At 44.0% G+C, this 23,138-nt stretch overlaps 1 protein-coding gene across 1 annotated transcript in view; it reads right to left on the bottom strand.

Moving 5' to 3' along the window:
• The window catches only part of LOC109927203 (complement C4-B-like), a 119,063-nt gene that overhangs the window by 31,251 nt on the left and 64,674 nt on the right, over positions 1–23,138 (bottom strand). The window contains exons 22-26 of the mRNA XM_048616509.1: positions 20,006–20,081; positions 17,639–17,792; positions 13,780–13,890; positions 10,826–10,994; positions 4,330–4,541 (exon numbers count right to left, since the gene is read on the bottom strand). Coding sequence (XP_048472466.1) covers positions 4,330–4,541; positions 10,826–10,994; positions 13,780–13,890; positions 17,639–17,792; positions 20,006–20,081 — 722 coding nt within the window. The remainder of the gene's footprint in view (positions 1–4,329; positions 4,542–10,825; positions 10,995–13,779; positions 13,891–17,638; positions 17,793–20,005; positions 20,082–23,138) is intronic.

The raw sequence follows: 23,138 nt of genomic DNA, 5'->3' as shown, positions 1-23,138 counted from the left end.
GGTCGGGAGCCTTCTTCACAAAGAAAGAAGGGTCCAGACCCGAAACGTCAACTTTCCTGCTCCTCTGATACTGCCTGGCCTGCTGTGTTCCTCCAGCTCCATACTGTATTGCCAAGGTCAAAATCACCTCTTAACGCCTCAGTTAACAACTTTAATGGTGGAGTAAGAAGCCACTTATCCCCATTGGCTGACAATGTAATGAGTGGCACTATGTGACATAGCACGGGTTAGCATAAGGCTCGAAGAATTTGATCCTGCTCCTATTTTATATACAACAAGCGTATGTACAAGGGGAATGTAGGTAAGAATGATTTTCTATGAATGGAGCAAGTGAATGGTCAAAGGGAGTCAGGCATAAACAGACATGAGGTTATCCACTTTGGATTAAAAAAATGAGAAACAGCAGCCAACTTTCTAAATGGTAAAGTGCTAGTCGGCGGGAGGTCAAAAGAATGTCTAGCTATGTACATATTTTTAAAATGTCATCTAGAGCCATAGGGATGTACAGCACCCTTTACTCCAACTCGTCCATGCCTACTAGGTATCCTGTATAAATCTAATCCCATTTGCCAGCATTTGGCCCATATCCCTCAAAACCCTTCCCAATCATGTACCCGTTCAAATGCCTTTTAAATCTTGTAATTGTACCAGTCGTTACCACTTCCCCTGGCAGCTCATTCCACACACAGACCACCCTCTGCATGAAAAAGTTTCCCATTAGGTTCTATTATAAATCTTTCCCCTCTCAACTTAAATCTATTAGGTTCTATTATAAATCTTTCCCCTCTCAACTTAAATCTATTTCTGCTAGATGTGGACTCCCCTACGCCGGGAAAAAGAACTTGACTATTCACCCTATCCATGATGATCAAAGGGAATATGGAAATGTTGGCCCTTGTATCTAGAGGGCCGTGGTACAAGGGGTTGAGAGTCTTAACTTAGCTGTAGAAGACCCTGCTCAGAGCACAAAGGGAGCAGTTCTGGATCCCACACCTTGGCCATAGTGGGAGTTCAGTGCACATATATCAGGAATATGCCTGGAATGTAATGATAAGGAAATTGTCAAGCTCCCTGGAATTTAGGGAGGCAATTCTAGAGCTTGGCATCCAGGTAGTTGAATGCATGACTGCCAACAGGGGTGTGATTAAAATTGGGATGACCAAGAAGCCACGAATGGGAGAGATTTTTCTCCCTGGAGTGTCGGGTGCTGAGAGGTGACGTTACAGAGGTTTATAAAATCATGATGGGCATGGATAGGCTGAATGGCTGAGGTCTTTTTTCCAGTTTAGGGGAGTCCAAAACTAGAGGACATAAATTTAAGGTGAGAGGGGAAAGATTTAAAAAGGACCTGAGGGGCAACTTTTTCACACAAAGGATGGTGCATTAATGGGATGAGCTGCCAGAGGAAGTGGTGGAGGCTGGTACAATTACAAGATTTAAAAGGTAACTGGATGGGTATATGAATAGAAAAGGTTTAGAGGATATGGGCCAAATGCTGGCAAATTGGAAGAGATTAATTTAGGGTATCTGGTCGGCATGGATAAATTGGGCTGAAGGGTCTCTTTCTGTGCTGTACATCTCTATGTCACTGTGACTCTGTGACTATAGTTAAAATATAAACAAAAGAAAGAGGAATTTAGAACAATTTAACTCTATTGGAAAACTTAACTAGATTAATTTAGGATATCTTGTGTTGCAAACAAGTTGGAACCAAGGGTCTGTTTTTGTGCTGCACGACTCCGTGACTCTGTGGCTTTATTTGTGCGGCTGGATGAGATTGTAGTGATCGGGAAAGGTAGGCTCCTGAGAGGACTTGAAAATGAGGTGGACAATTTTGAAATCACTGTGTTGCTTGACCGAAAGACAAAAAAGGTAAGAGGGAGGATCTTATTGGATAAATTGATTGGGCTTTAGGACAGTAAGCACACCAAGCTAATGCAGTGTCAAAGCTGATAATTTGGCAATTATAATGTCTAAGTTTGATATGTGAGAAGTGGCCCTAGAAAGTTAAGTCCTCAGTATCACATTTTGGTAAAACAAGCAAAGGCAGAGCTGAAAGAGTTAAAAGTAGGGCCTTGGGTAGAGTTGTCAAACAGAGAGACCTAGGGGTTCAGGTACATAACCCTTTAAGGTTTGCATCACACATAGAAAGGATGGTTAAGAAGGCATTTAACACACTTGCCTTCATTACTCAGACCTTTGAGTATAGGAGTTGGGACATGTTAAGGTTGTACAGGACATTGGTGAGGCCTCTTCTGGAGTACTGTGTCCAGTTCGAGCCACCTTGTTATAGGAAGGATATTATTAAGCTGGGGAAGGTTCAGAAAGGATTTACCAGGATGTTGCCGGGAATGGAGGGGTTGAGTTAGAAGGAGAAGCTGGATAGGCTGGGACTTTTTCCACTGGAGTGTCGGAGGTTGAGGGGTGGCCTTAAAGAGGTTTATAAAATCATGAGGGGTATAGATAAGGTGAATGGCTTTTCCCTAGGGTGGCAGATTTCAAGACAAGGGGGCATATTTTAAGGTGAGAGGAGAAAGATTTTAAAAAAGACAGGAGGGGCAATTTTGTTTTTAACATAATGAGTGGTTCACATGTGGAATGAACTTCCAGACGAAGTGGTGGATGCAGGAACAGTTACAACGTTTAAAAGAAATTTGGATAAGTACACGAATTGGAAATGTTTGAAGGGATGTGGGCCACGCGCAGGCAGGCGGGATCAGTTTAGTTTGGGATTACGGGCAGCATGGACTGGTTGGACCAAAGGGTCTGTTTCTGTACTGTATGACCCTATGTCTCTATCTCAGGATCAGGGAAAGAGCGTATATTCATAAAGAAATCTTGTAATGCCAATGAGGGGGAATGTCATTCAACATCAACTCCAGGTGGTATAGATAGGGTATCTGACAGCTTTCTCCAATGTCAAAATTGTAATTGTAACCAATGGGTTGCAGCAGTTCATAAGGCAGCTTACCATCACTTTCTACAGGGCATCTGGGGATGGGCAGTAATGCTGGAACCAAAAATGCATTCAAAAAGAAAGATAACAAGAGAGAATGAATGAAGGTTTCTCCCACTCTACTTCTTATGTACTCCATTCAAAAATCTTCAGGATGCAATATGAGATCGATACACAGAATCAAATTTTGTCTAAATTATGTGCTTAACACAACTATTGGAAAGTGTGAAATGACAGGAGAATGCCAGATTTCAATGAAGTCAAGTTACACATTGCTCCTCTGTGGAAAGTATCTTGGAGTAAAACCAAACTATCTAATTCCAATATTCTTCACTGGAACTTAATATCAGACCCGTGTTGTAATGGTATCTAAAAAAGAAATCCATGATTCTGCCTTGTTTTGTGTCTCATCCTCAATTTAGCTTTGCTGCAAGTTGAGGTGAAACAAGATGAATCAGCCAATGACCTGAAAGCCCCATGATATGGAGCGATGTATTGGAGAACAGGAAATGACAGGGAGAAACTGATTACTTCATAGAATCCATTGCAGTGCGGAAGCAGGCCATTCTACCCATCGAGTCCACAACGACCCGCCAAACAGCATCCCACTCAGACCCACCCCATCCCTGTAACCCTGCATTCCCCATGGCCAATCCACATAACCTGCACATCTTTGGACTGTGGGAGGAAACCGGAGCAAACCTGCACAGCCAGTCACCCCAGGGTGGAATCAAACCCGGGTCCCTGGCGCTGTGAGACAGCAGTGCTAACCACTGAGGCACCGCGCTACCCTATTTACACAGGACCTGAGGAACAACTTTTTCACATGGAGGGTGGTGCATATATGGAACAAGCTGCCAGAGGAAGTTGGGGGTACAATTCAATAGACGGTGGCTCAGTGCCTCACAGCATCAGGGACCTGGGTTCGAGTCCACCCTCGGGCGACTGTCTGTGTGGAGTTTGCACATTGTCCCCGTGTCTGCGTGGGTTTCCTCTGGGTGCTGCAGTTTCCTCCCACAGTCCAAAGATGTGCCGGCTAGGTGGATTGGCCATGTTAAATTGCCCGTCGTGTTCAGGGATACATAGATTAGGTGGGTTATAGGGGGATGGGTCTGGGTCGGATGCTCCAAGGGTCGGAGTGGACTTGTTGGGCAGAGGGGCCTGTTTCCACACTGTAGGGATTCTATGAATCTATGGGCTAACCGTAGGCAAATGAGATCAGTTCAGTATATGAAACCCGGTCGGAATGGATGAGTTGGACCGAAGGGCCTGCTTCCATGCTGTCTGACTCTATCAGTTCCTCATGCTTCATTCTGGCCTCAATGTGAAATAATCACAGATCATCACAATTTGGTGATAGATCCTCAACATACCTGGGTCGAACGGTATCCTCCACCGAAGCTCCGCTGCTCTGTTAGCCATTTGACGATAGGCTTGGCGTACTGCAGGTCTTTCATAGCCAGCGTCTGAAGCAATGCATAAGCCGTGGTCTCCACATTCACAGCCGACGCTTGACCTCTTCCTGACTGCCCAGCTCCTCCACTGTGCGATGCTCCTTCGTCATCCCAAAAACGGACAGCGTTTTCTGTTTCCATGCGGCAAACGCAAAAGAGATCACGTGGCTTAAAGCTTCACGTTACAACGCAAAAGCAGGACGTACCTTCACTCCTTTCAGACAATGAGATCAAAACTCCAAAAGCAAATTGAAATCTACCAAACAGCTCTTTGCAATTGGTTTGAGCCCTCACGATTTTTCCCCAAGGATGCTCTGTGCTACCATACAACACAGAATTGGCAGCTCTCATAGAATCCCTATAGAAACAGGCTGTTTAGCCCAACAAGTCCACACTGACCCTCACAGCATCCCACCCAATCTACACATCCCTGGACACCATGGGGAAATTTAGCACAGCTAATCCACCTAACCTGCACATTCTTGGACTGTGGGAGGAAACCGGAGCACCCGGAGGAAATCCATGCAGACACGGGGAGAACGTGCAAACTCCACACAGACAGTCACCCAAGGGTGGAATCAAACCCGCGTCCCTGGTGCTGTGAGGCAGCAGTGCTATCTGCTGAGCCACCGTGCCACCCACTGTTGCATTGATGTAGTAGCTTTCCTTAATCTTTCATTGGACGAGAGCGTCTGCGGCCAGGGATAGCTTTCGCTGCCGCACCCTGAACTGTCCTTGCACTGAGTGGCTGATGAGCCCACTCAGAGGGCTGCACGCACAGTCGGCTAGCTCCCGCTTGGAGTCACATGGAGACACAATTTGAGTCTATATAGGGCAGTGCAAGGCATTCCTTGGCAATGAACTCACTGGAGGGGAAGGGACAGGGGAGCTCAAAAAGTCAGGAGGCTGCAAGGTGCATCACTGATGAGCTGGAAGCGGGCAGGAAGTGTGTAAGCGGGGTTGGTGGGTTCCTTTAGAGGCAGCAGCTGTCAGGCAGGGGTCTGTCCTTGGAAATGGCCTGACTCACCCCGGTGCTCCCAGACTCCTCCTCTTTCCCAAGTTGAAGTCACATATGAAGTCTCAATGAGACCTCCTCCTCCAGCACAGCCCCAGCAGTGGTTCCAACGTGTCCCTATGGTGTTGCTAAGGGTACTGCACTGCCGGTCCTCGTGATGTGCCTGAGTAGTTCATGGGAGTAAGGATGGCCAGTCTTCACAATGATAGCAGCCTCAGCCAACACCAATATCATGGTGAGCAGCTACACTCAATCCAGCTCACCATCACACCCCACACCCTTCCTTCCCCCATATTACCACTTGGAAATCATCAATTCCAGCCTCAGGGCTAGACATTCATCTTGTGCAGTACCACAGCAAGTGTAATGGCCCCCACTGTATCCACTGGCCAATGCTCAGCTCTACTGCAGTTGACTCATTCGAATGGGTGGCCTATTTCATCTTGGGCATTTTACACTTGCAGCCAGAAATCACTCTCTATCTCATCAGTCTTTGGCAACCATGATCCAATATTGATGCTCTTGTTTCGTAATGCCAAGACGAGTAATACAGGTGCATCAATAAGGGGTTCTAAAAATGTTTCTCCATTTCCATCCTCACTCAATCTCACTCTTATTGCCACCTTAGAGGTGAGTAGTCCACACAGTGTTATGAGAGCACGCAACCACACCCCGAGCTCTGAACAGAACACACATTTCATACTTTCCTCCACTGGTATTTAACAGCAGACAATTGCATGGCCTCATTCTGACAAACTGCAGGCTTTTACTTCTGCTGTGGCCATTCTGCCTTGTAGCTAGCCATCGAGGGGTAGAAATCTACAATGTAAATTGTTACGAAGCTGGGTAGAGTAGTTGTGAAGTGGAAGGCAGGAAGCTTTTAGAGATTTGTGTTTTGTCTGTACTTAGAAATTGAAAAAAAACAATACAGCAGCAGCTGAAGTTGCCAGTACTGACAGCCTCAAAAAGTGAAATGTGTATCAAAAGAAACCTTACAGGTGGCAAGTAAAACAGCAGAGACAAAGAACTGCAGATGTTGGAGTCAGAGATAACACAGTGTGGAGCTGGAGGAATGTTACAGGCCAAGCAGCATCTGAAAAGCAGGAAAGCTGATGGTTCAGATTTTCTGAAGAAGGGTCCTGACCCAAAACGTCAACTTTCTTGCTTCTCTGATGTTGCCTGGCCTGCTGTGTTCCTCCAGGCAAAACTGCGGTCTTGTTTTGATATTGCAACAACGAGTCTGATTTCAGCCAATTAATTTAAACAAAGCACCTAGAAACAGAAAGCCAATTGAATTTAAATCTGATGGTGTTGACAACCTGAAACCAATCATATTACAAGAATTTAATTAAGTCATTTACAGGTATATAAGATGAGGGCATTTGGAAAATTGGGGAGAGCCACCTGCTAGAGTTAGCACTATTCTGCTTGCAGAAAAAAGTCCATCTAATTAATCAAAGGTACCATGCTATTTTAGTTCAAGGTCCTCATTGAAGAAGTTATAGAGATAAAACATCACTGATAACAGAATTAATGGAAGAAAGGCATTTGTGATGTGACTGGAGATGACAGAAGATTCCAGAAGACAGTCTGTGTTAACTTGGAGAGATTAAGTTTTAGTTTATTGCTTCTTATTAATTGGGACTTGTCTTTACTTAAACAGTATTCCAGTGCAACTTAGACTGGTTGGAGAGTAGTTTGTAGTCTAAGGAGGAGTTGTTGGTTTGTTAGCAATTTTGTTAATTTGATCACTGCTGGGTTAAATAAATAAATTGTTCCTTGTTACTGGTAGAGTGGAGATGAAGGATTTTCTTTCTTTTAAACATTCTTTTGACAGATTACAAGGGGAAAGACGAGCTTCTCTGGGTGTTTGGGGGGGCGGGGGTAATTATTAGAGGGGAGCCCCTACTCCTGTCATAACACATCAGGGCTTGTGTTTTAGTTTAATTATCAGAGGGGTTTGGCTTTTTCCCATTGTAACAAAATAAAATGCTGCACCTGCCACCAAATTGTTGAGCACATAAATGAAAATCCTTCCTTAAATGCTGTATTCCAGACATAGCCTGCATAACTGGAGTATAATCTCCCTACTTCCATGCAGGTAGACAGGGTAGTGAAGAAAGTGTTTGGTACGCTTGCCTTTATTGGTCAGTACATTGAGTACAGGAGTTGGGTGGTCATGTTGCAGCTGTACAGAATATTGGTTTGGACACTTTTGGGGTATTGTGCGCAGTTCTGGTCTCCCTCCTATGGGAAGGATGTTCTGAAACTTGAAAGAGTTCAGAAAAGATTTATGTGGACGTTGCCAGGTTTGAGATATAGGGAGAGGATGAATAAGCTGGAGCTATTTTCCCTGGAGCATTGGAGGCTGAGAGGTGACTTTTTTCCTTCATTCATTCATGGGATGAGGATGTCACTGCCTACGCAGCATTTACTGCCCATCCCTAATTGCCCAAAGGGCAGTTAAGAGTCAACTGTGTTGCTGTGGGTCAGGAGTCCCATATAGGCCAGATCAGGTAAGGATGGCCGTTTCCTTCCCTAAAGGGCAAGTGAACCAGATGTGATTTTCCTTGACAATCAACAATGGATTCAAGGTCATCATTAGATTCTTAACTCTGGATATTTATTGAATTCAAATTCCACCATCTGCTGTGGCAGGATTTGAACCCAGGTCCGCAGAATCTTATCTGGGTCCCTGAATTAATGGTCCAGCAGTAACACCACTAGACCATCGCCTCCCCTGTATAGAGGCTTATTAAATATTGAGGGACATGGATAGGGTAACTAGTTGAGGTCTATTCCCTGGGGTGGAGGAGCCCAAAACTAGAGGGCACAGGTTTAAAGAGAGGTGAAAGATATAAAAGGGACCGAATGGGGCAACTTTTCACCATAATGGGTGGTGCGTGTATGGAATGAGCTGCCAGCGGAAGTTCTGGTACAATTACAATATTTAAAAGACATCTAGAGAGGTATATGAATAGGAAGGGTTCAGAGGGATATGGGACTAGATTTATATAGGACTTCTGGTCGGCATGGATAAGTTGGACTGAAGGCTATTTCTGTGCTGTAGATCTCTGACTGTATGTTTGATTTTCCCCTCACAATTAACAATGATGTTTTGCTAACTTTCTAAACTATTTGCTGCATGCTAACCTTCCAGGATTCATGTGCTAGAGCACTCAGATCCCTCTACATCACAGGACTTTGTCGTCCCTCACCAATTAGCTCATTTTTATTTTATTCTTCCTGTTGGAATGGGAAACTTCACATTTTCCCACCATTCATGCTGTTTGCCAGGTCTCTGCACACTCATTCAGCCAGTCCATATCCCTTTGTAAGCTGCCTCATGTCCTCGTCACAAGGATTCTTCCTTGGCTTGGAGTCGTTAACAAATTTAGCAAATATATCATTCTGACAGGCCACCAAAATCTTGATGTAACTACCAATTTTTCTTGTTGGCCCTCTTTGATCAAACATTTAACTCTACACTGACTTGCTTCAAGGTGGATGATGGAACATACCCCATTTAATGAAGTCACTGCTGAGAGAGGCCCGTCAGCCCATCAATCACCAACTATTCTTATCCCATTTCCAAATACTTTGCCGGTAGCCTTGCAAACATGTGGCTAAATACTACTTAAATATTGTGATGATTCCCAATCCTACCATCCTTTTTTAAGCCAATGAGTTTCAGCTACCTACTGCTCTCTGAATGAGAACATTTTTCTTTCCATTCCCTCTAAGTCTCCTGCCCCTTACCTTATATCTATGTCCACTCTACTAGGAAAAATGTTTCGTCCTACCTACCTATGACCCTCATAACTTTTTGTACATCTTAATCATGTCAACCCACCCCCTCAGCTATCTCTGCTCCAGGGAAACCACCCACAGCTTATCTTGTCTGTCGTCTTAGCTAAACCACTCCAGTCTGGGAGACGTCCTGGTGAACCTCCTGTGCACCCTCTTCAGTGCCATCACATCCTTCCTATAATGTAATGAGGACAACTGCATACAGTACTCTAAACATGATCCAACTAACAGTCTATGCAACAATGTCATTTTCTCCCAGTTTTTGCATTCAATTCCTGTACTAATAAAGATAACTATCTTAGCCATTCTATCCACTGTCCTGTTGCCTGCAACGATCTATGTATACGTACACCAAGATCTTTTTGATCCTCAGTATTACCCAGGGTCATCATGTGCTCCCTTGCCTTGTTAGTCCCTCACGAACTGTATTACTTCACAGTTTTCGGAATTAAACCTAACCTGCCATTGTTCTACCCATTTGACCAGCTCATCCATATCTTCCTGTAATCTGATGCTTTCCTCCTCATTATTTATCACCCCAACCAAATTTTGTGTCACTTGTCAATGTACTGATCATACCTCCTATATTTGCACCTAAATCATTAATGCACACTGGAAACAGCAAGGAGTCCTGCACCGAACCCTGTGGGACTCCGTTGGACATAGTCTTCCAGTCACAAAAATGACACTCAACCTCTGCATCCAGCCACCAAGACAATGTTGAATTCAACTTATCAAATTTCTCTTTTCTGGGGAATGTTACTTCTTAACCAGTCTCCCATGTGTTAGAAGCCTTATCGAAGTCCTTATAAACTACATCCACTGTACTACCCCCATTGACGAACTTAGTCACCTCCTCAAAACATTCAATCAAATTTGCTGGACATGATTTCGTTGCATCAAAGTTGTGCCCCTCCAAACAGGTGCATTGATAAGGTGCTCTCCATTTAATTCTGTACCTCAGAATTTTATCCAATAGTTTTCCTATCGCCGATAGTAGCCTATAGTTTCCCAGTTAATTCCCACCATCCTTCCTGACTGGAGCATAGGAGGTTGACAGGTGACCTGACACAAGTTTAGAAATAATGTTGGCAAATGGGACCAGATTAATGTAGGATAACTGGTCGGCATGGATGAGTTGGACCAAAGGGTCTGTTTTTGTGTTGTACAGCTCTATGACTCAGATGTCTATATATTTTAAAATAAAAGCTCCTGGCAATTTTGTGGCCAGCTGCTGTGATGGGAGTTGAACTTGTGTCAATGAAAAAGGAGAACAATTAATAAATTGCTAGCCTCACCCAGTGTTCTCCATATCCGTGACATTTGACATTATCCCATGCGTCAGCCAAGAAACTAAATTGCGAAATAAAAACCGAAAGAACTGCGGATGCTGTAAATCAGGAACAAAAACAAAGTTGCTGGAAAAGCTCAGCTTTTTCCCTCACAGATGCTGCCAGACCTGCTGAGCTTTTCCAGCAACTTTGTTTTTGAAACTAAATTGCAAAACTGTTTAAAACGTAACTTGGAAGCTGAAAACCATTAATCCGATCATACCTTACTTGTAACATTCTCTATTAGCTCTGCCATTACCTTGATCGTAGATGGCTATCGCTTTCAACTTTTCGTCAGCCTCACGAGCAGCCGAGCTTTCAGGGTCAAACAATGCAAGGGCATATGCTGTGATGGTCAATGAGTATGGGCGCTCAATATTGGCAAGCTCCTCAGAAAGGTATTCAATTGCTTTGGAAATGTTTGCATTCTGAAAGAGCAGAAAGGTAGAATCACAAGTGTAGGAGAAATTCAGACAAAAGTAACAGAAGGCTTTCATTTGATAGAAAATCAACGCTAATGAAAAAATTATATTCACATAAAACTCCCCCTAAAGTGTGGATTTTGTTTTTTTTTGCTTTAATTTCACCTGCCAAAACTTTTGACTCGGAAGCTTGCCCTAAAGCAATAGGCAGTTTAACTCTGATACAGCAGAATGATATGCAGTTTAAAAATATAGGCTTGTCAAGCTGAAGTGAAGGTGTCTCTGCCTCAGTGCAGTAACTGGCTGCACATTTGCTGATGAAACAGTGCACTCTCACTGTTACGATAAGCAATGGACAGTAAATCTTATCATTTACATCAATGGTTTGTGCACATACCAGTGCACTCAAGTCTCATGCAGTAAAGTTGCCATAGTCCCAGAGATTTCCCTAGGATGAGAGATTCAAGACTTAGGGGGCACATTTTTAAGGTGAGAGGAGAGAGATTTAAAAAAGACTTGAGGGGCAATTTTCTTTTCCTTGCACAGAGGGTGGTTCACATGTGGAATGAACTTCCTGAGGAAGTCATGGATGTGGGCACGATTACAACATTTAACAGAGTGAGGATAAGTGCATGAATAAGAGGAGTTTGGAGGGATATGGGTCAGGAGCAGGCAGATGCGACTCATTCAGTTTGGGAATATTTCAGCATGGACCAGGTGGGCCGAAGGGTCAGTTTGTGTGCTGCATGACTCTACATAAGTGGAGAACTGCTCCCTCATTAGAGAGGTGGTGGTTTAACCTGAGGGGCACCGCTTCTCAGGCGAGGTTGCGAAGGTGGGATCTTCACTCTGATTGGCGTCACGCTGCAATGCAAACTGGAGCCAACTGAGTGAAATGAGGGCGGGGTCCACTTTTGTTCTGAATTTGAGACAAGTAGCTGCGAAGGGTCAGACGTGCTAACAATTAGGCACAACAGCCTTCAGTTGTCACATCCCACTGATCTCACGTCTTGCAGTGAGATCACCAATGTTAGCAAGCAAGGGAATTACTCCCCCCAGAGCCTGGAAGGTTATAAGTTGGTGCTTTGTTGGAGAATATCAGGAAAAGAATAGATCGCTGTCACGAGCAGCACAGCCCAACTTGGTGGAGACTGCCAACCATTTGGCTGAATGAAAGAACCCCCAATAAGGGAGGAGTCAATCCAGTTTGTGCTCGAATGTGGGGAATTAGCTTCTGTTTCCAGATCGTCACCCGGCAGTGTGCTACAGAATTCAAATAAAAAGACGGAAGTTCCAAAAAACCTGGAGAATGGATTTACTTCCTTCCACATCCCTGTTGGATACAGGATGACTGACATGAGGGACTGCAACGTGGATAAAACATTGCCTGAGGGATAGGAAATCCAGGGGTGGTGGTCAATGGATAGTTTTCAGGCTGGAAGATGGTTTGTGGTAGATTTCTCCAGGGGTCTGTATTGGGACCTTTGGTTTTCCCTGATAAATGTTAATGATCTAGGCATGCAAGGGACAGATAATTTCAATGATTGCAGATGACATAAAACTCAGAGAGCAAGAGCAGACACGATGAGCCAAATGGCCTCCATCTGCATCATAATGATTCTGTGGTTCTCGTGATAAATATCACTCTGTTTGATGACAAGATACAAACATTTATTTTATATAAGGCCTGCACAGAAATCATTTGGGACAAGCTGCGACACACAAATTATATACATTTTTATTGCAGCAAATGGGAAATGTTCAGATAATGCAATAATTTGGAAATTTCTACCCCAGTCCTTTATATTTCTACACTGCTCGGAGGCAGATAATATGAAACAAGCTGCGTTGCTTGAAAGTAAACAATTTCTGTGACTTCTGCAGGAAGCTTCATCTCATTTCTGTCTGTTACCAATCATTATTTAGAGGAACATTTCACATTCAGACCTGGATGCATTGCCTGTTCTTGTGGAGAATTAGCTGCTGAGAATTGATGGGACTATTAATGTGTTTACATGATTATCTGTATAAATGCAGACGTATCTCTGTATTCCTGACAGCAATACTGAATTCAAATTCCCTAAAGCATTGGGTACAAGTTCCTTAAATATCAAGATGTTTCGCTGAGATTGTTCGAACGTAAGAACAAGGAGCGGGCTATAAGGCCCCTCGAGACTGCTCTGTCATTTAATACGATAATGGATGATCTCATCTCGGCCTTAACTCCACTTTCCGGCCCACTCCCTATATCCCTTCAACTAATTAAAGATCTGTCCACCTCCTCCTTAAACGTACTCAATGTCCCACATTCAGCACACTCTGGGATTGGATAATCCATAGATTCACGACCCTTTGAGGGAGGTAAATCCTCCTCGTCTCCGTTTTAAATCCACTACACCTCAGCTGAAAACTATGACATCTTGTTCTAGATTGCCCCACATGAAAAAACATTCTCTCTCCATCTACTTTGTCAATCCCCTCGAGCATCTCATGTCCCTCCATTTAACGTCCTTGTGAATTGAAGACCTGAAGTCAACGCAACCAGAACAATGGGCAATGATCCTGTCAGCCTGCAGAGCCAATCCCACAGGTTATGCCCCAGTCGGGGCTAAATTTAGTTCTTTACCTCTGAAGTCTTTCATTACTTTTGGTGATCAGTGTAAAAACCAGTAATGGTGAGTCCACCCCTGATTTTGTGTCTATCTCTGCATTTGTTTCTCACCTGCATTCACTTCATTGTCACAAAGGCACAGGTAAAACTCTCAGGTGAATGGCTAACATTGAGCCTTACCAGGTGTTTTTGGATTTCAAGATCTTTGTGAAAGAAAATCCGGGATCTCATCAGTGCTATTGCGACAAAGGCTGTCGTCGGAATTTTCGCGCTTCCTTTCTTAACTCCACCCTTAAAAAAAAATGAAAAAGATTTTAAAATCACAGTTTAGGCTCAGATTTGCAACTAAGTTGAGTTGTTCATAGAATCCCTACAGTGTGGAAGCAAGCCATTTGGCCCATTGAGTCCACACTAGCCCTCTGAAGAGCATCCTACCCAGACACAACCCTATCCCTGTAACCCTGCATTTCCTATGGCTAACCCACCTATTGTACACATCCCTGGGCAATTTAGCATGGCCAATCCACCCTGATCTGCACGTCTTTAGAGTGTGGGAGGAAACCCACACAGACACAGGAAGAACATGCAAACTGATAGTTGCCTGAGAGTAGAATTGAACCTGGATCCCTGGCACTGTGAGGCACCAGTGCTAGCCACTGTGCCACTTTGCTGTTGGCACTTAATTATAATGAGTAATACCTGGAGACTGTGGGCATTTTTCTTAAACAAACATTTTCATACCCCACTGATACTCTGCTTCAGGAAGGTTATTGTTGTCTAAAGGAAATATCCATTAAGGGAGCATGCTAGAGGATTCAACAAAAGTTATTCTTACAATTAAGAGCCTGAGCTAGATTTGTGAGAACATTCTTGCAGTGAGATGGCCAATAATTTTGTAATGTAAATGGGAGGGGGAGGCAGCCAGGAGTAACATTATTCAAATGTTAGGGGCTGAGAGAAGTACTGGCCACCTAGAAAGTAGAAAACCTTGCCAGTTGCCAAATAGCCAATGTGCCCTAATGCCAGCACTCTCTTCTTGTGTTAGTAACTTTTAATGTGAACTTTAGGTACGACTGGAGCACAACCCATCAGCTGGGAAACTGCCAGAATTAAGCAAAAGGCTACTTTCATACACCTTCCAACTGAAGTCAATAGATACAAGTTGTATTCAGTCAGCTATAAACCTATCGATGCATCAAACCAAGTGTAAATTTTATGTAGAGTGTTGGATCACAATCAAGTTTTATGAGAGCTAAGAATGCAATAGAACCAGCCACTGGTGTTCAGGTAGAGTTTTGCCCGGGCCATTCAGCTTTTCCCCCTTGTTACAAATTTAGTCCAAACATGGACGAAGGAGCTGAACTCCAGAGGTGAAGTGAGAATGACTGCACTTGATATCAAGGCAATATTTGACCGAGCATGACATTAAGGATCCCTAGTAGAACTGGAGTCAATGGGAACCAGGAGGAAGACTCTCCACTGTTTGGTGTGATTCCTGACACAAATTAAGGTGGTTGTGGTTCTTCGAGGTCAATCACCTCAGCCTCAGGATATCTCTGGAGGTGTTCCTCAGGGTAGTGTCCTAGGCCCTGCCATCTACAGTTGCTTCAACAATGACCTTCTCTCCACCATGTGGTTAGAAGTGGGAATTTCACTGATGACTGCATAATGTTCAGCACATTTGCGACTCCTCAGAAACTGAATCATCCATGTCCAAATGCAACAAGATCTGGTCAATATCCAGGTTTGGGCTGAGAGGAGGCAAGTAATGATCATGTTACATAAGTGCCAGACAGTAGCACTAATATCCCTTACAAATGCACGGATTCTCTCAGTTACCTTGACTATACATCCTCACTCACTGCTTCCTGCAAGGGGATTCCATTCCAGTCTCCCAGTTTCTCCATCCCTCCCCGTTGCATCTGTTCTGATGATGCCACCTTCCACTGGAGTACCTCCGACATGACCCCTCTCTTTTGCTTCAAGCAAGGATTCCCAGCACTGCAGTTGACAGAGCACTCAGCCATGTCCAAGTCATCTCCTGTACTTCTGACCTCACCCATTCTCCTTCTTCCCAGAACTACACGATAGGGAACTCTACCCCCCACCCCACCATCCTCACTTTCCGCTGCCATTAGTTTCCATAAATGAAGAATCACCATTCCACTGTTTCTGCCACTTCCAGCAGGGTGCCACCAGCAAAGGCAGAATACCCCTCCCTTCACTGCCGGCATTCCATAGGGATCATTCCTCCCCTCCCCCCCAACCATGTCACTCCTCGTCCACTCCTCCATCACTCCTGACACTTCCTCACTCCCCAGGGACACCTTCCCATGCAATGCTGGAAGGTGTACACTTGCCTGTTCACCTCAGCCCCTCTTCACAACCCAAGGCCCCAACACACATTCCAATGTTTCTCTTACACGTCTTTCAATCCAGTTTGCTGCTCACAGTTGGCCCGTACATTGTACATTGGCGAGTCTGGGTGACCGCTTTGTGGAACACCTCCGCTCTGTCCGTAAGAATGACCCCCACCTTTCAGTCACTTGCCATTTCATTTGGCCACCTTGCTCTCAAACCGACATTTCCATCCTGGGCCTGCTGCAATGTTCTAACAAAGCACAGTGCAAACTCAAGAAACGAGACCTCATATTCTGCTCAGTCAGTTCACAGCCTTGGCCTCTCACTTTTGAATTCCACAACTTCAGAAACTGGCGGCACGTTGGTTTTTCTTCACTTTTCTCACGTTCTGTACCCACCGAGCTCCCCCCCACCCCAGCACCCCCCCATGCCCCCCCCCCCCCCCCCGGGCCCCCCCCCACCCCCAACTCCTCAGCCTTATTGTGCCCGTGTTACCTTGCTGTCAGCAGGAAGGGCCTGTTCTTTCCCTTTCACGCCTTAACGCCAATCCATTTTGTATCTCTTGTTTCTCTTTCACCAGAAGACCATAAGAGAAAGGAGTAGAAATAGGCCGTTCAGCCCATTGAGCCCGCTGCACCATTCGACTTGTTTGGCTTTTGTACTGAACCTCCGCACTATCTGTTTCCCTTTCTCCTCTTCCAACTCCGTGAATAGTCAAAATCACCATTTTCCCACAACTTTCAGTTCTGAAGACGAGCCATATGGGACATTAAACGTTCTCTGTTTCTTTTTTCACAGATGCTGCTAGACCTTTCTGTTTATTCATTCATGACTTGAGGGTGTCTCTGGTTAGGCCAGTATTTATTGCCCAACTCTAATCGTCCAGAGGGCAGTTAAGAGTCAACCACATTGCTGTGGGTCTGGAGTCACACATAGGCCAGACCTGGTAAGGGTGGCATGTTGCTTCCCTAAAGCAATGATGAACAAGATTCTTCCAACAATTGGTAATGGATTAATGGTCACCGTTAGACTCGTAATTCCCAATTTTTATTGGATTCAAACTCAACCATCTGCTATGGTGGCTCCCCAAGAACATTACTTGGCTCTCTCTGGATTACCAGTTCAGCGGTAATGCCACGAGGTCATCACCTCCCCCTACTGAGTTTACCTGATATTTTCTGTGGAATGGGAATGGAATACATTCTTTGGGTAGGAGGGATCAAAGTCCTTTCTGGGCAGTATTTGACCACAGGGTCATTTTATAGTCTACCTGACATTCAGTTCCCTGGACTTCAGGTGAGCTCTACATGCTGCCCATAGTAAATATAAAAAATTTAAGTCACCATATCATAGGGTTGCTCTCTCATTCAAGGTGGTAGTCATCATACCTCAGGCTGAAATGGACAGTCTTTCACAATAAGCTCAGCTAGTACAGGAACTGAACCTACACTATTAGCATCCACTCTGTATTGTAGACCAGCAATCCAGCCAATTGTGCTAACCAGCCACTCCTAGTGCTGTTTGTGGAACAGAAACTAGTGTCAGTTTGCTCATTTTAATTCCTCATCCAAGACAGGTCTCTACCTCCCACTGGAAAGGCTAGTTGTATCAACAAGGAGAGCAGTGCATGTAATAAAAGGCACGTGAGACATGAAGGAATGAGAAACATTAGCACAACCTGTAAATTTGGAAACATGGGAAAGGCATCGTAAAACTCTCCAGCTGGGGTCTGATTCTTCAGCAAATACGAGATGGAGTTTTGAACACTGTCTTCTTTAACCTCGACCTGAGTACTAGCTATTGATAGTATCTTAACAATGAATGCGGTTAACCTGAAATGTGAAGCAGATATTAGAATTGTAGAAACCCTCCAATGTGGAAAGAAACCATTCAGCCCAAAAACTCCTGAGATTGTTAGAAATGACCTATAATGCCAGTGCACCCTACATGCCTCACGTGGGAATTGAAAAAAAAAACTTGGAAATATCTCACCGTTCCTTCAGTGTTGCTGGATCAAAATCCTGGAATTCCTTCTCTGAAGGTCAACCTGGACTGCAGTGGTTCAAGAAGGCTGCTCACCACCACCTTCTCGAAGGGGGCAACTAGGAATGAGCATTAAATGTTTGGCCCAGTCAGAAATGCCCTCGTCCCACAAAATAATTTTTAAAAATGAGGTTTTGACTTAGCATCTTTCAAAAGGTAATACCTTTGAAAGTGCAGCACCTCACTGGCAGGACTCTTGTATGATTTTTCCTCAGTAGCACCCCATGCTTTAGTTCAGTATCTCTGACACAGCCACCATTGCCCAAAAGGCTTCCTTCTGTTCCTTTCCTTCTTGGCGTTTTGGATTTTAAATTGATCTTCGCTGAGTTGGCCACGTCATCATGGCCCTTGCCCAATAGTAGGCTTTGTTGAAGTTAGTGAAAGGAGATATCAAGGCAGAGCGAAGATCGGGTGATTGAGTCTTATGTTGCAGACCAACCGAAATTCAATTTCCCTACAAAGACCTGACATTGAACGACTGCAAGTATTTTCCATTTAATTTCCGATATTGTTTGAATTGCATTATTACAAATTCAGAGCTTATGAAACAGTCTCTGACCAGATATGCACTGAAACATAGAGAATAAGAGCTGGAGAAGCCCATTCAGCACACCGAGCCTGAATGCCATTCCACTGGATCATGGCTGATTCTCTATCTCATGCCATACCACTACTCTGTCCCCATGCTACTCAACATCGTAAGCTTGTAGAAATCTATCCATTTCTTTTAAACATATATTCAATGAATTCTCCTCCATGTCTTTCTACAGTGGAAAAAATTCCTTGGGCCATAGAGTCATACAGCATGGAACAGTTGGTGGGCCTTTGAATTATTAACTTAATATTAACTCTATTCACTTATTTTCTCAATTCTACGACCAGCCACTCACGTAGTTTAAGAAACTGAGCTTTGAAATGACATTAATTCTGGTCACTTAGACTACGATGGATACAGTCATTGAGTTATACAGCACGGAAACAGATCCTTCGGTCCATCTCATCCATGCCCACCAGGTTTCCTAAGCTGAACTAATCCCATTTGCCTGCATTTGGCCCCTATCCCTCTCAACCTTTCCTAGTCCTGTATCTGTCCAAATGTCTTTTCAATCTTGCAACCGGGCCTGCATCTACCACTTCCTCTGTCAGCACATTTCACATACGAACCAACCTCTGTGTGAAAACATAGCCCCTCAGGTCCCTTTCAAATCTTTCTCATCTCACATTAAACCTGTGCCCTCAAGTTTTGAACTTCCCTACCCTGGAGAAAAGATCTTGGCTATTCTTCTTATGCTTGTAGAAATCTATCCATTTATTTTTAAAATATATTCAATGAATTCTCCTCCATGTCTTTCTGTAGTGGAAAATTCCATGGGCCGTAGAGTCGTACAGCATGGAACAGTTGATTGGCCTTTGAATTATTAACTTAATATCAACGCGATTCACTTATTTTCTCAATTCTATGGCCCTCATGATTTTATAAACCTCTATAAGGTCACCCCTCGGCCTCCCACACTTCAGAGAAAAAAAGTCCCAGCCTATCCAGCCTCTCCTTATAGCTCAAACACTGCAGTCCTTGTAACCCTCTAAATGATGTTACCTCTAATATCTCCTTAACCCATTCCACTGTTTACCCTGAGACTCTGAACCCTTGTTCCACACTCCCTGGCCAACGAAACATTATCACTGTATCCATCCAGTTTGCCCAGCCCTGACAGAAATATAAATGAGACCCTTTCTCATTCTCCTAAACTCCGATGAAGATAGGCCCAATCGGCCCAATCTCTACTCATATGGCAAACCTGCCACCCCAGGAGTCAGTCTGGTCAACCTTCACTGCATTGCTTCTATGCTTTTCTTAGGAAAAAGGCCAAATGTGTACACAAAAGGCCTGACAGTTAAGTCCCAATATCTAAAACGGAACATACTTAATTCTAAATCAGGAGCAAATGGAGAAAATAGAAACCAAAAGGTGTGAAAAGAGGAAAAGATGTCAGAAACTCACCACGTGCTGCCAGGGTAATCGTTGAAACTTCCATACGCTCCGTTAGCATTTTTATGTTCCAATATCCTTTTGTACCCTGCAAAGTACAAATTATAATTGGTGTGCTCAATCTTTATTTCTGCCACTAACTTTCTCAATATTATCAATCGCCATACTGGCCATCATTCACACACGTGCTCACCAGCAGCTTGTCAAGACCAAGTAGGGACAGGCAGCAAATGCTAGTCCCAGCCAGTGATGCCCTAAGTCCCATGAGTGAATAGAAAATTGCAGGAATGTTGGTTAGAAAAAATGTGTTTGGGTGACAGAACCAACTTTGGGATTGACCTTTGAGGCACTGACTGGGTTTACCGACATAACCTTGGAGGTAAGCTTGTCTCTGGGAGATTACGTGGCACAATGATGTAGGTGTTAAACAAAAGGGAAAAGTGCCCAAGATGTCACAAAGTATCCGCAGAGAGGAAAGCAGATTGGTGACATATGATATTTCCTTAAAGTGACATTATCCTGAAATGTTAATTCATCTTTTCTTCCCACCAATGCTTCCTGGGTATTCCCAACTATCCATACTAACCCTCCAAAGAGTAGCCCACCCAGACTAACCCACTTCCTTATCCTTGAATGTACCATGTTGACCAATCTGGCCTATACATTCCTGGACACTATGGGACAATTTCGCATGGCTAATCCACCTAAACTCCACATCTTTGAACTGTGGAAAGAGCCCATGTAGACACAGGGAGAACATACAAAATCCACACAGTTACCCAAGGGTGGAACTGAATCTGGGTCGCTGTGAGTCACTTTAAGGCAGCAGCACTAAGCACTGAGCCACCGTACCACCCACTGTTGCAGTGGTGTACAAGATTTTTGTCATGCGAAGCTGGCAGAAGACAACTTGAAAGCACAGAAAGGGAATGAACCAATAACGACAAGACACGAGAAATAGATAGACCTAGGCACAGCTTAATGAGATTAAAAAAGTGAGGAGAGGAATGAGGTTCCCATAAACTGGAGGAAGAATTGAGCGCCACATTACGACAATGTGTGTGGAGCTTCTAAATAAACGGGAAGCACTGTAATCCGTAAAAGTCAAGGAGCGAAGCGATGTGAAGAAGCTGGGTGCAAAGGGGTGTGCAGTCAGCTGGAAATAGGCTGCATGCAAGATGCTGGAAGCACTGTTAGACAGGTGAGGAGTGGAGCAGTGCTGTAGGCAAAGGAGGATGGAACATGCCCATCGGTAGCGTAGTGTCACCAAGCCTGTGGTCTTCAGCCACATAACGCAAAGAGAAAAAAAGATCAAATGGGGGGAATGAGCCTGTGCAGGTGGAACAAGGAAATAGTTTAGCATGCAGAACCTCAAATGTATTAATCTCTGAATGACTCCCAGTGCCATGCATAACTTAGCATAAGAAGTCACAGATAGAATAGATGAATGTTTGGTTGGAGAGATGGGTGCAGAATACAATGTTGGATATTTGGGGTTCGTTCTAAAGGTAACAACATCTGCTTATTGTGCCTGAAAAGGCTAGGGACTAATTTTCTCGTGTGTACGTTTGTTATGATTTCAATCTTTGACACTATTAACTATTCCAATTTCTATCACAGGTCTTAATCCCTATCCATCCTGTACTCTGACCTCGATCATTCTGCTGCCCGCGCCCTGTAAACATTTCTTTTTACTGATTATAGCATTGGACACAGACTGCTCATAAGTAACATTGTAGAGGGATCAAAGTGTTTCTTCTCGGATTTAAAATTTTCTCTGGCCTGGTTTGTACTCTGAGTGAAGTACGACAGTACAATGCATTTTGGTTGGAAAAATGGGAAGACAACCGACTATCTAAATGGGGAGAGACTTTGGGGTGCTCCGGTGCAGAGGGATCTGGGTGTCCTTTTTCATGAGTCACAGAAAACTAGCATGCAGGTACAGCAGGTAATAAAGAAAGTGAATGGAATGTCAGCTTTCACAGCTAAAGGAATAGAATATACAGTTAAGGAAGTATTGTTGCAACTATACAAGGCTTTGTGAAACCGCATCTAGAATATTGTGCTTGGTTTTGGTCCCCTTATTTGAGGAAGGATGTGGTGGCATTGGAGGCAGTTCAGAGGAGGTTCACTAGATTGATCCCAGAGATGAGGGTTTGTCACATGAGGAGAGATTGAACAGTTTAGGCCTATACTCTTTGGAATTTAGAAGAATGAGGGGAGATCAAATTGAGGCATTCAGGATGATAAAAGATAGGGATAAAATAGATGTGGAGCGGACGTTCTCTCTTGTGGGGCATTCTAGGACAAGACGTCATAGTCTTAGGATAAGGGGTAGCAAATTTAAAACAGAGTTGGGAGAAATTACTTCTCCCAAAGGGGTTATGCATCTGTGGAATTCGCTACCCCCAAACTGTGGTGGATGCTGGGAGAGTGAGTAAATTTAAGGAGGAGTTAGACAGATTTTTAATTGGTAATGGGTTGAAGAGTTATGGGGACATGGCAGGAAAATGGGGGTGAGGAGAATATCAGCCATAATCGAATGGTAAAGCAGACTCGATGGGCTGAATGGGCTATTCCTTACAAACATACAAAACACCAAGCAACACTCTTTCGCTATCACTCAACACAAAGTTGCTATTCTGATTTGTTCAGGAGTTCTTTTTCTACTTAACTCTGTGGCTACTTCATAGCTTTACCATTGGGACTTAGAAAATGCTCCAATTCTGTCTCACATCGCCCTTCATTTCCACAACCCCGTCAACTGGGAAATTCAGCTATTCTGACTCACCCAGTCAAACAATGTTTTAGACAGTTCTAAGATTCGCTTGTTGTTTCTTAGAGTTAGCAGGCTCATGTACAGCTCTGAAAATAAGTTAACTCCACCTCATGGTAATAACGAATCAGCAGTCAAGAAGTTGGCAGTGGTGTGGGAATCAGGAAGTCAATGTTGGAACCGTTACTTTTCATGTAAACTTGGAAGACTTGTAAATGTGAGGAGAGCTATTGATGGACTTCAAAGGGACCGAGTTGGTTTGGTGGAATGGGCAGTCAAAAGATAGATGAAGTTAACTGCACTGAGGTGTGAATTGGCTTATTAAGACGACAAGATATAGGAGTAGGGGTCGGTCATTCAGACCATGAA

This window comes from Rhincodon typus, chromosome 35 (assembly GCF_021869965.1).
Source record: "Rhincodon typus isolate 14 chromosome 35, sRhiTyp1.1, whole genome shotgun sequence".
Lineage (NCBI taxonomy): Eukaryota > Metazoa > Chordata > Chondrichthyes > Orectolobiformes > Rhincodontidae > Rhincodon > Rhincodon typus.
Note: the sequence above shows the minus strand (reverse complement) of the source record. Positions and strands in the feature narration are given on the sequence as shown.